General features: G+C 51.7%; 1 protein-coding gene across 3 annotated transcripts in view; it reads right to left on the bottom strand.

Moving 5' to 3' along the window:
* CAPN9 (calpain 9) overlaps positions 1-16,380 on the bottom strand; it is a 42,750-nt gene extending 26,370 nt beyond the window's left edge. The window contains exons 1-4 of one of the 3 annotated variants that reach the window (XM_040967855.1): positions 16,073-16,380; positions 7,642-7,711; positions 4,594-4,712; positions 1,713-1,846 (exon numbers count right to left, since the gene is read on the bottom strand). In XM_040967855.1, the coding sequence (XP_040823789.1) occupies positions 1,713-1,846; positions 4,594-4,712; positions 7,642-7,711; positions 16,073-16,285 (536 nt within the window). In that variant the 5' untranslated portion in view covers positions 16,286-16,380. The remainder of the gene's footprint in view (positions 1-1,712; positions 1,847-4,593; positions 4,713-7,641; positions 7,712-16,072) is intronic. The other 2 variants (XM_040967856.1, XM_040967857.1) reach the window with 2 other exon arrangements.
* Positions 16,381-17,621: the final 1,241 nt, after the last annotated feature.

The raw sequence follows: 17,621 nt of genomic DNA, 5'->3' as shown, positions 1-17,621 counted from the left end.
AAGTCACCATGGGCAGGGCACATTTCAAAAATGTGAATTTAAACAACTCCCATGAGGTCAGATCAACACAATTGACCTGGAATTATTCTGCATGGGGAGATTTGTTCATTTGCGTCCACGTATTTATTCAGTCACATATTAAAATCAGCACAGACTCATGGATATTGGCTTCATTTCATAATCTGCTCCTGCTTTGTTTATTTTCTGAGTTGAATTGTTCTGCCGTAGTTTTGGTTATTGAGAGTCCCTTCAATTGGCTCCTGTAGTCTTGAGATTGTGTGTGTGTGTTCTCACTTTCAGGAATTATAAAATGTTCATTCTGTGTTATTTTCTACAACCAGCCTTATCTCCAAGGAATCCTGGTTCCTTTCAATGGAAAAGGAAGAACTAAGACTTGGGAAGTAGATGTACTTGTGGCCATGGTTGCAGTCACTTCTAGGTCTTTGCACAGTTGGCAAAGCAAGGAGTGCACAGTGAGTGTGCACATTACGCCATGTGTATACACATGGTTAACCATCTCTGTTCGTTAGGGTGCACTCAGTTCTAACCCACCAAGGCATGGATGGTTCCAGCCACCAATACTTAGACCTCCTATCCCGATGATGGGAAACCTGCCTCACACCACCCTGACTGACTGACTCTCCCGTTCAGGATACAGCTTTAGCTGTGCCAGGATTTTCCTCCTGTGCTCTTTGAAAAACAATTTGATGTGCAATTTCTTTGGCCTGCAATCCTACAGACTGCACACCAGTCAGTACCTAGCCCTTCCCCCCCTTCAGGGAGGTTGTTTCTTGATTTGTAATGCAGTTGGGGTATCTTGCTGTAGTCTGTGTTTCAGCCTAGAAGCCCCCATCCTGTTGGGTGACTCCTAACTTGTGCATATAGGAAGCTCATTTTTGGCTGTGGGAACTTGTACAGATGTGGCACATGCCTATTGTCACCTGTCCACCCTGACAGTATCACACAGAGCAGTTTCACAAAGAAATCAGTGACAGACTGTGCTCTGCCTGCTGCTCAGTCCCCTCCCTTCCCCTTTTCCATAAAACCTTGGCAACTGCTGGCCTGTTTTCTGTCTTCGTGGTTTCACCTTTTCCAGAACGGCATGTCACTGGGCTCCTGCAGCACGCAGCCTTTTCAGGTTGGTTTCTTTGCTTCTTAGCAATAGGCATTTAAGATTCATTGCTTTTAATCTTTGACTAGTATCCCATTAAATGCTGTAGCTTGCCCATTATTCATCTTGGTTGTTCCCAGGTTTTTTTTTTTTTTTCAACTGTGAGTAGCAGTGCTTGAAGCATCCATGTGTAGGTGGCTGATGTGGACCTGGGATTTTACCCAAAAAGCATCCCAAAAGAGGGATAATGAGTGCCTCAACAGTCACCTGCTCAACAGCCCAGAGGTTTTAGCCACAGTAGGGTCTCATGAGAATGCAAAGAGCCATGTGTTACTGGCACGGCCACAGCTGCCTGCCACTTGCTTCCCCCAACCCAGCTCTTCTCCCACCAGGTCTCCAAAGGCAAGAATAGTGATTTGGGGGTGGGAGAAGAAGGGGATGTGTGTGGTCCTTGCACCTAAGGGCACATCTAGACTGTAATGGAAAACCAGGCCCCAGATCCCCACCCTTGCCTCACCTGCAGACCCAGGCCCTCGGCCTTCCCTGCCACGCCCTGCAGAGCGGAGACTAGGCTTTCTCCAAAGGGCATGCTGCTACTCACTTGGCGTAGGCCTTTTCCAGCAAGGCGGCCCAGAATTCCCGGTGGTCAGCAGAGTGGAGGAAAACCAAGCGGTCCCTGAAGGTGGGCAGTCGGTCATCAATCACCACATCCACCCACTCGCTGTGCTGCCAGAACTATGGCCCAGGGTTCAGACAGAAAGCATGGAGGGTGAGTCACACAGGAAGTAATACTGCCCCCTTAACCATTGCCCCTGCTCTCCTCTGAGCAAACTGCCTTTGCAAGCCTGAGAAAGGTCCCACGTGGACCCCGTGGAGGGACCCCTGGGGTGTCAACCACTGCCTGTGGTACTGAGCTTTCTCCTCACCACTGACAACAGCTCTGCATCTCAGGGTCAGCCAAGTGCTGGGGGACAGCAGTCACATGCAGACACTCCACGGGGCTTTAGCCTCCTTGTTCTTCTTCACAAGAAGGACTTGCTGGTAGGGCTTTGAGGATGACGGTGTGTGATGCCTCCTCTCACAGGGCCCCGGTTTTCCCCACCAGGTTTTTGCTCTGTGGTGAACTCACTCCTTGCCCATAGGTGGAGCCCTAAGGCTAATTTTGTGTCCACCTACACAAGGAATGCCAGTTGGACCTGGCTTTCCTTGTGCCGGGGGTCTGAGCTGTGAAGGCAGTGTGGGCAAGTGTGAATACATGTGTGTGCATGTGGGCACACACATATGGAGGGTGCACAGGCAGGCACACACTCATTTATGTCTTGTATATATGGAAATGTCTGCATTTGCTCACATGTCTGCCAGAGCAGTATGTGTGTTTGTGTGCCTGTGTAGACATGTATATGTGGTCCGCAAATGCAGGAGGGATGGTGTGAACAGAGGTCACGTTAGTTTCTCTGCCTTTCTTTGGCTCCGTGGGGATCTGCCTCTGCCCCATTTCTCCTGGTTCGGTTGGCCAGAAGGAGACTGCAGGGCAACAGTGAAGTGTGAGAACAAAGAAAATGTCAAAAAAGGAGGATGGGTGTTGTGCCTCTGGAAGCCATGTATTTAAACAGTGTTGCCATGGTATCCTGAGCATCCCTTGACATCAGCAATCCAAATTCAATCAGGCCTGACCTGAGATTGTGTTGTTTTAAGGAACCTTCCTGCCACCTGCCCAAGCTGGACTTTCACTCAGGGCTTTCACCTGGCACCTTGCCTCCTGGCACATCATCCTTTTAGGTTCTTGGGTGGGCGGGGGGGGGGGGCAGGGGGAGCACCTGTGGCTTCAGGTGCAGCAGAAGTCTAAGTCCCAGGCCCTGACATGGGGTGAAGGAGGGTTGGAGAAAGCAGAGGGAAGGGCATGCAAGGGAGATCTGCCTTGGAGGGTCAGACTCCGGGGACCTGGCAGGGACAGTGAGATGGCTCTGTCACACACCTACCTGAGGGTCAGGAGCAGAGTGTGACAGATGGAAGGGGTCTGTTTCTAATGCTGTGCCTCCCAGGAGGCTGAGATGGGAAGCAAGTGGAGCATTTTCAGCACCCGTGGGTCCAGTTCCCAGCCAGGCAGGGGGCATTCCAGCCCCCTGCTTGAGGGGGCAGCCTGGGAGCAGCATGCCAGACCACTGGGCTTGCTCAGTGGCTGATTGTTTTGTGACCTTGGATCAGCCACTTTTCCTTCCCTGGGACTCAGCAAAATGAGAATCAGAATATTGCCAAGGGACTTCTCAGCTGTGACGTTGCACAGGACCCAGGGCACCCCAGGCCACGGGGTAGTGGTCTGCAATTTCTGAGTTAACCACCTGCTCCCTACCTCCCATGCCTGGATTCACAGCATGTTTCAGAGCTGTTGTGTTGGGCCAGAGGCAGGAGTCCAGGAGAGCTGGGGTCCTGCCTATGGAGGATAGGAATAAAATCTTTTTGGACTCCAAAGTGGCTCTACCCCCAGCAGGTACAGAAAGCCTGAGTACTGGCCATGGCCATGGCCTCCCTGCAACCTAAGCTTCCTGTCTGCTGCCTTGGCTCAGCCCATAAGACACTTACGTGCTGTCAGAACCAGAACTGCTTCTACACTGCAGGCTCAGTGGCAGAGGGACAGCACTGACCCCAAAGGCAGGCCTGTGTGTGAGCAGCTGGGGCTAGGGGCAGGTTTACCTTTTTGATGGTCTCCTGCCCAAAACCACGGGCAGCTTCCAGTCTTCCCTTTTCTCAGACTAGCATGAGAAGGCTCATTGAGAAATCTGCCTGAAACTACCACTTGAGTGGGGACCAAAGGAAAGAGCAGGTGCTTGGTGGAGTGGCTAAGAGGTTCTTTGGGACACGTGCAAACCAGATGGGGGTGCCTGGGTTTGAGTGCTGGCTCCATATGAGGATGTGAGTCCATGTCCTGCTCATGCACACCCTGGGATGCTGTAGGGGAAGGCTCACATGCTTGATACCTGCCCTTAAGGAGTGCTTAACTCCTAGTTTCAGCCAGGCCAGCGTCAATGGCTCAGCACTGGGTTACACAGACTCCAACCAAAGCTGTCTCTGTGGGGTTCCCTCCCTCCCCCCGGCCGTAATTTCAATTTCATCAATAAGAGAGCTTTTCTGTTCATGAACATCATCCAGTTCTCCCAGAGGTATAAATGGTCTAGGCCATTTATGCATGCAGCACATGAAATCCGAAATAAAATTACAATACAAACCCTTCTGTGTTCGCTAAAATATCACTCACAGCTTTCCTGCATGCTTGCAGTCAGCCCAGCACACAGTGCTTTTATTGCTCTGATGCATTTAGATGTGATTCTACAATAACAGGTGGTTTTTTTGTGTCTTTCAGGATCCTGCCTCTTACACAGACAAGATCATGTTCATGCCAGGGTGACTGGGCAGGGAAAAGACACATGTGGCATCTTGCCACTGGGCCACAGAGAAGCAATTCCACCAGCCCACCTCCTTCTTACCTGGAAATGGAATATCCCAGCATAACCAGAGCCGAAGCTTTGGTCCTGGGGGACCACTCTGGCCAGCGCTCTGTCATTAAGTGTGAGGGAAGCAATAGCAGCTAGCAGCCAGCAGTCACCTATAAAACAAAATCAGAGGGCCTGGTTCCCAGTGCTGCTTCACAGCAGATGGGGTGGGGGTACATGTGTATGTGTGTGACAAGGGGTGGACCAGGAGGACAGGTGGGTAGATCCGGGGTGGCCACATCTGTTCTGCATTTAGAAAATGGACAAGTGCCTCTGTCCTTCCTTTCAGCTCCCCTGGCCTGCCCTTCTCCTGCCCAGCCTGGCAAAGACAGACACTGCCTGCTCCTTGGCACTGTTGGAGGATTTGCTCATGTGAGATTGTGGGATTCAGACAGATGGTTCCATTAGGCCCTGCGGCTGTAAAATTCCAGCAACTTCTTCTCTAGGCAACCAAGGCAGCATGGTGTCCCACGTGGGCTGAGGTAGCAGGCCTGGAGAGGAGGGGGATGCGAAAATGGCCCCTGTAGGCCTGGGGGGTGGGGGCTAAATGTGCAGCTGCTGCTCCTCCACTCCCTCCCTCATGAGGACTCAGCGTAGGCATCGGTGGTGATAGTTGGTGGCTACACAGCAGCAGCAGCTCAGGGCAGCTCTGTGTACTTTCAAACACCTTGCCTTCTTCACACATGTTAACTCATCTTCTGAACTCGCCAGCTATGTCTTTAGATTGGTACGTATCTGGAAGAAGACTGAGAAATGATGTCCAGCACCCAGCAGCATCTTTTCTGTTCCTTTGTCTGCACCAGATGTGCCTCACAGCCTGGAAGACGTGGGAATATATCCGGGGCCTGTCCAGTTATCTGACAGGAGCTCTGAGCTTCATCCAGGTCTCTTTGTGTTCAGTAAACAGTATCACCATCCCACTTGGCATCAGTTGCTCAAAGGGCACGTTTCTGGAAAGGACTAGGTCCCTGGGACTCTGGACACTGTAATAGAACCATTTTAGGGTTATCAGACACAAGCAAGAGAGGCTCGCCAGGGCCCGGATGTCAGTAATGGACTTACTCCATCCTGGCTCTCCGAGGGTCTCCAGGCAGGGTGTGGGCCAGCCTAACTTCAGCTCCAGCACACACACACACTGGTACCTGATACATCCTCTGGTGACCTGGGGGAGCCTCAGGTGGACTTAAAGGGTTGCCAGTGAGGAGTGATGTGGGCTACAGGCTTGCAGGATCATCAATTTGACAAGCTGCTGAGCAGCTTCCTGGTAGCTGACACCGCACCATGCCAAGATGCAAAGATGAGGAAAGACACTCAGGTCAGAGGTGAACAGGGCCAGCCCAAGGCTGATGGAGTCACTGCCGTTGTGAGATGATCCCCAGCTTCTCTTCCATGTCCCAGAACACATGTCTGTTTGTGGCTGGAGCATGCCACTCAACATCTGTCTAGCTGGGAATGCTCTGAGCTGTTGAAGTGGAGACGTGGCTCATACTTCTTACACAATTCATAAGCCATTATGCAGTCAGGAACAGAACAAGATGGCTTTTGTCTCTGTAGGGCCTGGACAGCGGGCAAGACTGGCCACCCAGTGAGAGGCCCAAGAGGAGGCAATCTCTGCAGGCCACTTTGTCACATGGCCAGTTGGATGATGGCTTCAGGACACTACCAGGAGGAGCAACCAGTGATGCTGGTGACACCTGTTTCTTACTGCAGATGGAGATAGCTCGCAGGGGTTCATTTCATTATTGTCCTTCATAGGTTGGCCATATGCTATGTACTATGGGCATAATAAAATGTCACAAAGTGATATTTTGAATCGACTTTCTACTAAGGAGAAATAAAAAGTGAAACTCTATATTTTTGCACCATTGTCCCAAGCCAAAATTTTGGAAAACAAAGGATTTGGTACAAATATTTTTCCATCATATTGCAATGTAGGACTCTGGAACAGAGGTGGAGGAGTGGGTGGTGAAGAGAAGGGTAGAAACAATCTCCTAGGGAAGGCTCAGCATGGCCAAGGAAGACTGCCTGGATGCAAAGTTTTGAAAAGTCAACTTATTTCTAGAATGTGCAATTCTCTCCATCCAAGCATCTGTCATCTTCCTGTCATCTGTCTTGCATCTGCTCGCCTACCTTGCTCTGTGTCTTCATATCTATCATGATCTACACATCTATCTTCCTTCCCTGTATGGCCGTGTATATGTAGGTATCAGCTACTTTCATCTTTCAACTATCAGCTACCCAATTGCCCTCTATCTGCCTGCCTCCTTATCTATCAGTCACCTGTGTATGTGTTGATCTCTCTACATGCCTAAGCACACACCAGCCAGGCAATTATGCCGTCACTTTATCCCCTCTGGCCATCAAGTGATCAGTAGAATGGTGCCAAGAAGTGAGGCCTTCGGCAGGACAACGGATCACAAAGGCACTTCCCTTGTGCGTGGGAGTGAGGTCCTTTAACAAGAGACTTCACACAAGGAGGCTATCTGCTTTGCTGCCATTCTGTCATGCGAGGTCACTGCACTGGTTCCCACTGTTGCATCTATCCCTTCTGCCACAGGAGGATGCTTAAGCCTCCAACCCCTCTCTCATGAAGAAGTAATGCATGGAACCACGTGTCTGCAGGCCTGGACCTTGGGCTTCCAACCTCCAGAATGGGGAAGTAAGCTCCTGTTCCTGACAAATTGCTGTCTCAGAGACTTCGGTACAGCGGTACACCTTCTTCATTAACCATCATCAGTGCAGGTTTGTGACTTTTGGATTCTGTGTTGGGGCTCATTCAGTTGCTCAGTGTGGAGGTCCTAAGTATCAATCACAGCCCCAGAGATGTGTGAGTGCCAGGATGGTGGAGGCCACAGAGCTCTGTTCAGAAGGGCATGGTCCCACCCTGGAGAGGAGGAAGTGGCAAGGGTTGTAGTGCTGCTCCCTCAAGCCAGGGGCCTCCTCTGTGCAGCTCACAGCCTTGTGGTGCTGACCCCCCAGTGCTTTTTGCCCAGCACCGCTCTCGCCAAGTGCCACACCCTCACCACCTATCCCAACACTTACCAAGTTCCCCCTGGCAGATGTCAGTCCTGGTGGCCCCTCCAAGAATGAATTCTGGGTTTTTCACAATTTCCTGGAGGAACACAGAGTATTACCAGAGGGGATCTCTGGAAAGGAGGTGATTTATATCCCTGCATGGGCCAAAAGGGGAGAAACGCTGCCCAGGCCCTATGTCCCAGCACCCAGGCTCTTCTCCTGTTGCTTGTGTCTGTGGAGGGTCCTGAGTTCTTAGCCATCAGCCCCGCATGCCATACCTGGCTGCAGAGCGCAGGCTGACAGCTCCACCCAGAGGGTTCTTATCACCTAGGCTGTGCACTGGGAGGCAAGGGCTAAGTGTTCCAGTGCCAACTTCCCACCTATGAACTTCGTGATCTTAGTATGAGGTGAGGTGAGGTGAGGCAAGGTGAGCGTGCACCACAGGTATGTCCCTGGGATCCAACACTGATCTGCACTCCCCACCCTGTTCTTCAGAGATCAAAGTGCATCAAGGTGAAAACACATATATGGGAGCCAGCACTGTGCATAAAGAGTTAAGCCACTACCCACAAAGCCAGCAACCTGTAAGACTGCTGGTTGGAGTCCTGGCTGCTCTGCTTCTGATCCAGCTCCCTGCTAATGCATTTGCAAAAGCAGTGGAAGATGGCCCAAACTGCATGGGCTGATGTGCCAGTGTTGAAGATCTTGATGAGGCTCCTGGGAACTGGATTGGTTATCCTCAGGCGCCCTAGGATACAACATCCTCTCTGGTCTCAAAGGAACCAACAGCATGCTGTGTTTTGGATGTGGTTTGTCCCCTGTGAAGCTCTTAATGGTGTTTGGTCCCCATGGTGAGGTATTCAGAGGGTGGGTGCTTACTCTGACTGCAGTGTATAGAGCAGAGCCTTATGGGGGATGATTAGGATTAGAGGGGACCCCATGGGTAAATATTGATGGCTTTTATAGGAATTGAGGGAGGCCAGATGAGACTTAAATGTGTGCTCTCTGTCCTGTTCCCACGTGAAGCCCAGTGCCCTCTTGGACCTCTGCTAGCGAAAAGGCCACCTCCAGATGCCACCCTTGATCCTTGGATCTTCAGATCCAGAAGCCCAAGTGACCCTCTTTTCTTTATGACACACCCAGTCTCTGCCATGGTGGTTTTAGCAACAGAAAATAGAGGAATCCAAGGGATTCGGGGATGGTTGATGTCAAAGAGATTTCCAGGGCAAAAAGCTGAGCTCTGAAATGGCTCTGCCATCCACCTCCTCCATAATGCACCAGCCTGGAGGTGACAGAACCCTGGGCCACCTGCCCTGGGGTAGCTGCCTGGATTGGCTAGCTCCTGAAGTACACATGTAAGCAGAGCCAGGAAGGAGGCTGTGTCACAGGGTTCCCAAAGCCCAGCCTAGCAGAGTCACTGCGTTGGGAACACTAGCCTCTCCTCTTGGGAGGCCTCACAAGTTCATGCATTCCCACCCTCAGTGCCCAGTAGCCTGGGAGCCTTTTCATTCATTGTTCCTACTCTCCAATGTTGGGGACTAGGCAACCAGGGCAAGGAGGCAGTGCCTTGGCGCCAGTGTCCTGGCTTGCTTCTGCCACCCCTTCATCCTTCCATCTGGACAAGGAGGCATAGTGTGCCCTCCTTGACCTGGACCAGCATAGGTGTTTGCTGAGGGCTCAGAGCTGAGCCCAGAGGGACAATGCAAACCAGGAAAATGTTTGAGAAAAAACAGGAGAGACTGCAGGCAGGCCACTTAGCTTCCCAAGGCTGTATCCTCAAAGATCATCAGCTTGGGGTCCCGCAGCCCAGGGAACTCCGCTAAGCAGCAATGTTCCTGCTGCCACCCCACACATGGGGGACATAAAATGGGCTCTGAAAGCCTGCAGATCCCTGCCCAGCAGGTTTGACCAGCCTCCCAGGGTAGGCTGTGCTGCTTAACGCCCTGTCTCCTTTCCATCTTCACTATTCTTTTTTTTTTTTTAAAGATTTATTTTTATTATTTTTTTCATTGGAAAGGCGGATATACAGAGAGGAGAGACAGAGAGGAAGATCTTCCATCCGATGATTCACTCCCCAAGTGAGCGCAACGGGCCGATACTATGCCGATCCGAAGCCAGGAGCCTCTTCCGGGTCTCCCACGCGGGTGCAGGGTCCCAAAGCTTTGGGCCGTCCTGGACTGCCTTCCCAGGCCACAGGCAGGGAGCTGGAAGGGAAGAGGGGCTGCCGGGATTAGAACCGGCGCCCATATGGGATCCCGGGCGTGCAAGGCGAGGACTTAACCACTTGCGCCACTGCGCCGGGCCCCATCTTCACTATTCTTTACCATTATTCAACCTCCCACTGGCCTGGCCCAACCAGATGCACCTGCAACTGTCACTGGGTCCAACTAGTTGTTTTGTTTAGGAAGTATTTATCAAATTGCATGCAGCTAGGAGAAAATACAAAAGGAAAAAAACTCAGGAATAATCACCAAGGGATAATGAAGTTTCTACCACAGAAGTCTTGACAAGCATCCAGTGAATTCAGATTGTGCCTGGGGACCCCAGGATCCCCCAGGGCGACAGCCCCACCGTAGCATAAGATGGCTTTTCCTTGACATTAACATTGCGCATCCTGGGATGGCTGCTTTCAGGGCCTCTCATGACTATTATACAGCATCACAGGGCTAGCCAAAGGCCTCTCCAGAGCAGAGCTTTTTTTTTTTTTAATTTTTAACTTTTAAGGTGATCACATGATTGACCAGAGTGGGAAGGACTGAGGGTTAGGAAAAAGTGGATGAAATCATTGTTTCCAAATTCTCTATTTCTTCTTGTCTCTGGGGGAAGGAGAGAGTTAAAGGCAGAAGCCACACTCATCTTCCCAAATGTCCCAGTACCCAGGGATGGGGGACAAAGCAGAGCTTTTAAGCAGGAAATGCCACCGTTGTAATAAGGTCTGGAGATGTTGGTTGGCACACTCTATAGCTGTGTGCCCAACACTGTGGCGGCTGTGGAGACCCCAGGGATGTCCCAGGATAACTGCTGGTCTGGGGCAGACGCAGAGTTAGTTCAGAGTTTCTGTGTATGAGAAGTCTTGGCCATGGGCAATGTGTGGAGGGCATGCTAGAGGGCACCTCCAGAGAGGAGGGTGCTGAGTACATGTGGGGCGAGGGCTGGGAAGGACCTGCAGGGAGAAGGCAGATGGGTACTCACAGACAGACAGGAAGAGAACAAGGAGCACCATGGAGAGCTTGGGTTGCACCCCAAGAGGGTGTGCCCTCAGCCTGCAGGCTTAGAGCCAGGGTGCCCAGCGACTGGGAGAAACCCCCTAAATACCCTTGCCTCTCTGAGGACTCAGTTGCACTTAGGCACACAGTCAGTCCTTTGCACAAGGTGTGGTATAGACCATACCTTCTGGAGCAGAATCCTACCTTCTCTCACAGCCTCTCAGTTAAGTGTTGCTTGCCCTGGTTTCTGCTGAGAGCAAATCTGGCTGCCCATCACCCTAATCACCTGTGGTTTTGCACACTGCCTGCCCTCCCCTCTCCTGCCCTGGCTGTATTTAGCAAGCAGATGGTGCTGGGGAGGGCAACCTTCCTCCTGTCCCCTACCCCAAGCCCCATGGTCACTCTGTTCTTGCTGTCGGGAGGTGCTCTGTGTCTACAACAAGTGGAAAGCAGCCAGGGACCTTGTCCCTGTAGGATGACTCTCCATGCTGGCCCCTGCCCCTGCCCAGCCCCTTGGTGCCTACTTTTTCTGGAGTCTACAGGGCTCAGTGCAAAGCCTCAACCCAAAGCCACCAGCTTTCCCTCTGTCTCTGTGAGTGAGGCTGAGACACGGAAGACAATCTTAGAGGTAAACAAAGGCAAGGGTAGGACGGGTTCTGAGAATGAATTCACAGGAAGGGCAGCAACCCAGTGCACCCGAGTTAAAGTAAATAGGGGGATTGTTCAGTCCTGGGTGGGGACAATGTGACTAAGAGAAAAAGATAGAAGGGCAAGAGAGGGAGGGCTGGAAGGGGAGGACGAGCACAGTGGAAGGACCTGTAGGTAAAAACCCTGGCATTGGGTTCCAGGCCTCCCCCAGTATTTGGGGGGAGAGTTGAAATGAGAGACCCACTGCAGATGACAGCTTCTTGAAGCTCAGGTTTGAGATTCTGATATTCCTGGGCTGGTCTCCTGAGCCGTGAACTGGAGCTTTTACCTTGGGAATTCCAACTTGGCAAATAGGTGTTGGAGGTGACAGAGGGGCATTGCAGGCCAAGTGATGTCAGAGTGAAGTGCGAGAGCTGGGGACCTTCCCAGGGTGGGCAATGCAAGTGTGAGGCTGCAGCCACAGCTATGGATGTGGCAGCTGCTAATATTTAGTGTATGTATGGGCCAAATGCTCTTCTAAACGCTGGTCACACAGTGACCCTGGAGAAGGTAAGTGGCCTAATTGTCCCCACTTTATGAAAGGGAAATCTGAGACTCTCTGGTGGCTGCTGTGGTCTGTTGCTCCTTTGTGGGGAAAGGGTTTGTCACCACTGCTAGGAGCATAGCCTCTTTAGGCCTGGCTGGAGGAGTGAGTCCCTTCAGGGTCATGCATCTTGGGGGTATCACTGCCTATGCCTGATCCGTGGGGACCCTGGCATCCTGCCTTAGGACAACACAGAGAGACCACCCCAACTCCAAGGTGCCCAGGACTTGGCTAAGACCTTCCTGGGGACATGACAGCCCCTTACATCTGCTCTTTTCCCTGCGTTCCACAGATGTAACCCTCAGGACACTTCTGCCAGAGTCCAGGGAGCAGGCCATCCTGCTGGCTGAAGTGCTGTGGGCAGGTGGGTGGGACAGCCTTACAGGCATGAGGCAGAGGGCTTGATGGTAACCCAGCTTTGCTCACCAGGAGCCTCTGCTTTCAGAGAATGCTAAGAGGCACCCCCCGCTGCCAGTCAAGCTGCCGTAAGGGTTGTACTGAACAACACACTCCAAACTAAAGACCACTGAGGGTGCTTGGGGAAGAGCAGGCCTTGTTGGGGAGGGACTGAGGATGACTGGGCATTTCCCAGGCAGAGTGATGGAGTAAGGAAATGTGGATGCTGTGGATGGAGCACCCACTCACGAGGAGGGGGTACAGGCTGTACTCCAGGCAAGGGGCTCCCTTGCATAAATCCTGAGCTGGTTCAGGGTGCAGGGAAAGTCATGGGTGAGTCTGGCTAAGGAGGGAGGCAAAGAGAGAGAGGCGTTTCTCAGCAAGAAGGCTGAATCCTGAGGGAACAGACCTGGCAAATTAGCAGAACACTGCCAGGAGCCAAGGACACCAGGACTGTGGTGGACAAGGTGGACAAGATAGACAAGGTGGACAAGGCCTCACCTGGATGCTGGGGCTTGGAAGCATCTCTCTCCAGTCAACCATTCCCTTGGATGCTCCAGAACCACACACAGAATAAATAAAAGACTCCTGATAATATGATACTAGATTTTTCTATCTCGCTATACTTACAGTTCCATGATGTTCTTAAACACAGAATGTTAAACTTGGCAACTGTTACTAAAAGACTATACTATTATAATAATATGGGAGGAAATGGAAAATGGGGAAGGAGAAGGAGGAAGAATCCCTATGCCTACAACAATGGAAAATAATAAGTAAATAGATAAAGAAATAAATGGCACCAGAAAGCTCCATGAGTTCTTTGAGACTTATTTTTTTAACCTTGATAAGTAAGCCATTTTGAAGGTTCAAGTTAGTTTTTTTTTTTCTATTAAGTATGCACCTGCTTTAAAACTTAAAAATAAGCCATGATCATTTCATGTGACTCTAGCATATTTTTTGGAGAAGCTTTTCATTTTTCCTTTAATCACCTTGTACAAGACAGGAGATAACTGGGGTAAGTTTGGGCACTAACATGGAAAACCCACATAGAAATCTCTGTGTGTGTGTCACTAGCCTTCCCATCGTATTTGTCCACCAAGGCTTCAAGGGGGCCTCCCCTGTCAAAGGGAGCAGAAGTGGGGACCTACTGTAGTAACAGAATAGATGGAGGAGGGAGGCAGATGCCACACAATAGGTTAGGACTCGTGAGCTTCACAGTGGAGCGTCACGACCCAAAACAGTGCAATATGCCATGGGTTGTTGCATGCAGTTCGCATTCATTGTATTTCCTCATGAAACTATATGCTCCTCTGGGATGGAAATTATGCCTGCCATGCCCTTGACATGCTCAGTGAAGGGCTGGGAAGCAGTCACTGTGACATCTAAACAACATCATGTGCCTGTGGCAGACATCACCAATGGATCACAGTACCGTCCCACTTTTGGGCACAGCACCACAGCAGTTGCTACACATCTGTCAGATTTCAACAGCCCTCGAAGTGAAAACGGTTGGTCATTTTTTATGCATTGGTGGAGGCCATGACTCATTTACCTGAAGGCCAGGCTGTTCCCAGATATGTGATCATCAGGCCAGGCAATACCTCAACTGGGGAAAGGAAGGAAGAAGGAAGGGCAGTTTGCCAAGGGTGGAGACCCCTAGGGGTTTGGGAAGGGTCATGGTAATGCCCAGAAAGTGAGTGGATCCCAGCAGGGTGGCTCGGGAGGATGAGAGCTGTGGTAGCTCTGACTGGGATACCCTAGTCCTTCACCCAGCCCTCATGCTGAGCTTTCACTGTGCTGTGTCCGGGAGCTCTGTGAACCAAACCAACTCTCCATTTCACGTGAAACCCGTGGTTTTGAGGTCAGTGGCCTGGACGTGAGGTCTTCCCTGATGAAGCTCCTGACCCAGTCCTAGCAGGTGTTTCTGATCTGTGTATCAGGAACCTGTAGAGAATATTACTGATTGTGCAGTGCCCTGAGGTGATCACAGGGGGCAGCCTGGGGTGAGAGATGACCAGGCATCTCCTCCTTCTAATGTAAGCACACCCCCAGCCTACAGCACCCTTGCACCCATCTGCTCGTGTGCTGAGGGCTGGAGTCAAGCCCAAGAAGACCGGAGGGTTCTAGGCAGTCCCCTCAGAAGTCTCCACTGTCTGCCTTGGATCCTCTTTGGAAATGTCCTTTTTCTCACTTAGCTACTCCTGCCCCAAACATGTATCCCCAGCACCTGTCAGAGCCATGACCTCGTATGGCTCTTGGCCTCATGCAGAGAGCCCAAACTGAGTTTCAAGTACCTTTCTGTGGTCTTAGGGAGATGGCCTGGGAGCTTTCTCCGCAGCTCATGTAGGGCTGCTGAATGTTTACAATGGTTTCCCCCATGTGCAAGACCCTAGGATGGGACTGAAAGTTTCTTCCCCCTCCCAATGGGGTGAATGCTTGCCTGGGTAGCTGAGTATACACACACACACACACACACACACACACACACACACACACGCCTACACTTGGTCAGATATGCATACATACACTTGTATACTCACATTCGCACTGCTCACACACCTTCCAACAGGAGATAGCAACATAGACCTTACTATTTCATAAAGAACAACTTATGTAGGCTTAGGTCCCATGCCTAAAGAGTCCAGAGGTTTTCTTGTGTGCAGTTTTCCAAGTAAATGTGTCATACAGTTAGAATTCCAGCGTTATTTTGGTGTGGGAAGATACAGACAGTTATGGTGAGTCCTTTGCTTCTGGTAAGTGAGATTCAGAACTAGTGATGGTATGAGAGCAATGATACTGAGCACTTCCTGAGCATTAACCAATGAGCTGTATGAGTCACCATTGTTCCCATCTCACAAGCAAAAAGACTGAAGCACAAAGAAGTGAAGTGATGAGACCACAGTCACAGGACAAGTTAGTGGCTGAGTAGCCCAGTACTGAGGGTCTTGCTTTGGGTCCAAAAGCCTTGGCACCGCCCTTTCTTGCCTGGAAGCAGCCTGTTCCCCTGGGAGTCACTTCCTGGCCAGTACCCACCCCAAGGCAATGGCAGCTAGCCAGTGCCAGGTCAGAGGCAGAGCCCCGGCTAATGCAGCAAATATTGACTCTGAGTCCAGGGACCAGCTGGTACCTCGGGGGACCTACCTCCTCCAACCTGTCGGTGTGGGGCAGCCCTGACCCTGATTCTCCTCTTCTTCCTCCTTGGGGAACACACAGTCATTACCCATCAATGGGGAATTCACTAAGCCATGAAGCAGCACTATCTATTCATCAGTCCCACACTGTCATGCACGCAAGGGGAGTGGGCAGTTCCCTGTGCCCTCCTTCAGCCTCCGTGCCCTTGGATTCCACCACCTGCTGACAAGACCCTCTGCTGACTCCAGGGCTCTGGTCCTGGGGGCAATCAGAGAGCTCGGAGAAGAAGCAGAGGGGCTGCCACACACCCTGGGCACCCATCCAGGGCGTCTCAATCCCACACAGCATTTCCTGTTTTCTGCTTTCGCCCTGCTCTGTTTTCCCTGGAAGAGCAGGCAGATGCAAGTATGGCTGCTCCTCCCATGCCAGGAGCTCGCTGCCCTCTCAGTTGCAATGGCCCTGCAGCCCAGCCCTGCTCATCCCCACTCACCCCTGGCCGTTTCCACACGAAGGGGACCGGGGGCCTCTCGCTGTAGAACAGAGACGAGTTGCTGGCTGGAAAGTCTGGATCCTCAAACAGGGTGCCCCTACTCAGGCACCCCTGCCTCAGTTGCTCGAAGCTCTGGCCCAAGGAGTGAGTGATCCGGGCATCTTTGGGGGTTGGGTGCGCCTGGGGCCCCGAGTCTCGGTGGAGGTAAGGCATGGCTGCTCCCTGGCTGGCTGGCTGGCTGCAGTCAAAGACGGGAGAGAAAAGGTGAGCTACTTGTGCCAGCCTGGGAACTGCTCTGAGGGCCTGGGGCTGAGGGGTGGGAGCAGCTGGCCTCCACCTATTTGTTGGGTGCCTCCCTGCTGGCCTGCAGTGGGCACACCCTGATGGCAAACTGCAGCAGGAGCTGCCTGATCACTCAGGGCTGCTATACACTCAGCGGCAGCTCCCAGCAGGGGCAGCGTCTCTGTTGAGCACGCAGAGGGGAGACCCAGAGGGCGAGGCACATTCACTCTCTGGGGACAGAAGCAGGCAAGCACTTGAGCTCAGCTGAACTCACATCTCCCAGTTGGGGCTGTGAATGGGAGAGGTCTTGGTGAGTCCTAGGAGTGGATGCTAATAGAAATGAAGGTTGCACAGCCCTCACAGGGGGTGATCCCAGTCTAACTTGGAGCAGGGCTCAGCCAAAACGTCTGGAAGGGGCAGACAACCACTTGCTTTGTTGCAGTGCCAGGACACCCATCAACATTGTCTTAATGAATGCGCACTCAGTGTTCCAATAAAACTTTATTCACAGCGGCTGCTGAGGGGTGGATTTCATGCACTCTCCCTCCTGATACAGGTGAATCATCCCAGAGCTCGTGACTTCCACCCCCAGGGCACATACACCACCCCCTGCACATACACAGATACACCCCCACACCCAGACATCATGTTCATCAAGTCCCTGCCATGCATGGTCCCACAACCTGAGCCTCCCATCAGAGATAAGCTTCAGGCCAGTGGACAGAGAGGCTTCAGTGACATGACTAGCCTCCACGGGAACTGCGGATGGTCTGAGCGATCTGCAGTGAACTCTGTGCGGTCCCTTAACGGTCACAGTCAGCATGTGGAGACCTGGGCTCCAGAGTGAGGTGCAGTTAAAAGGCTGTGACAGGAATTCCCACAGAAGCTCACCATTCACTCAGCCCAGGGAGTCCTGAATATTGTTTTATAGGGAAGACAGGGAAATAACAGGCCTGACACAACGGACTCCATGTTGAGCTGGGCTCCAACTTGGGTGTGGTAATTTCCCCATTCATAAGACTGGAGCCAGACTAAGAAAACCACACGCGGCTAGGCAAGACTACTTGAACCCCTGGCTAGGCTGCTCAAGTGTGACTAGGAGAAAAATGAGTTTTGCCTTGTACAACAACAAAGGCTTGCAAAGTTAGTGATAAGTAATTTTTTATCCCTAAGAGTGTTCTGCATTAGCTCAGCCCACCGGAACCCCTCCTGGTTTGTGGCTTTTGCCTTCATAAATCCTGCTGTTTTGTAGTTCAGTTTGGGATCA

This window comes from Ochotona curzoniae, unplaced genomic scaffold, assembly GCF_017591425.1.
Source record: "Ochotona curzoniae isolate NIBS_2020 unplaced genomic scaffold, NIBS_Ocur_1.0 scaffold_4683, whole genome shotgun sequence".
Taxonomy (NCBI): Eukaryota; Metazoa; Chordata; class Mammalia; order Lagomorpha; family Ochotonidae; genus Ochotona; species Ochotona curzoniae.
This window is presented reverse-complemented; position numbering and strand designations above follow the sequence as displayed.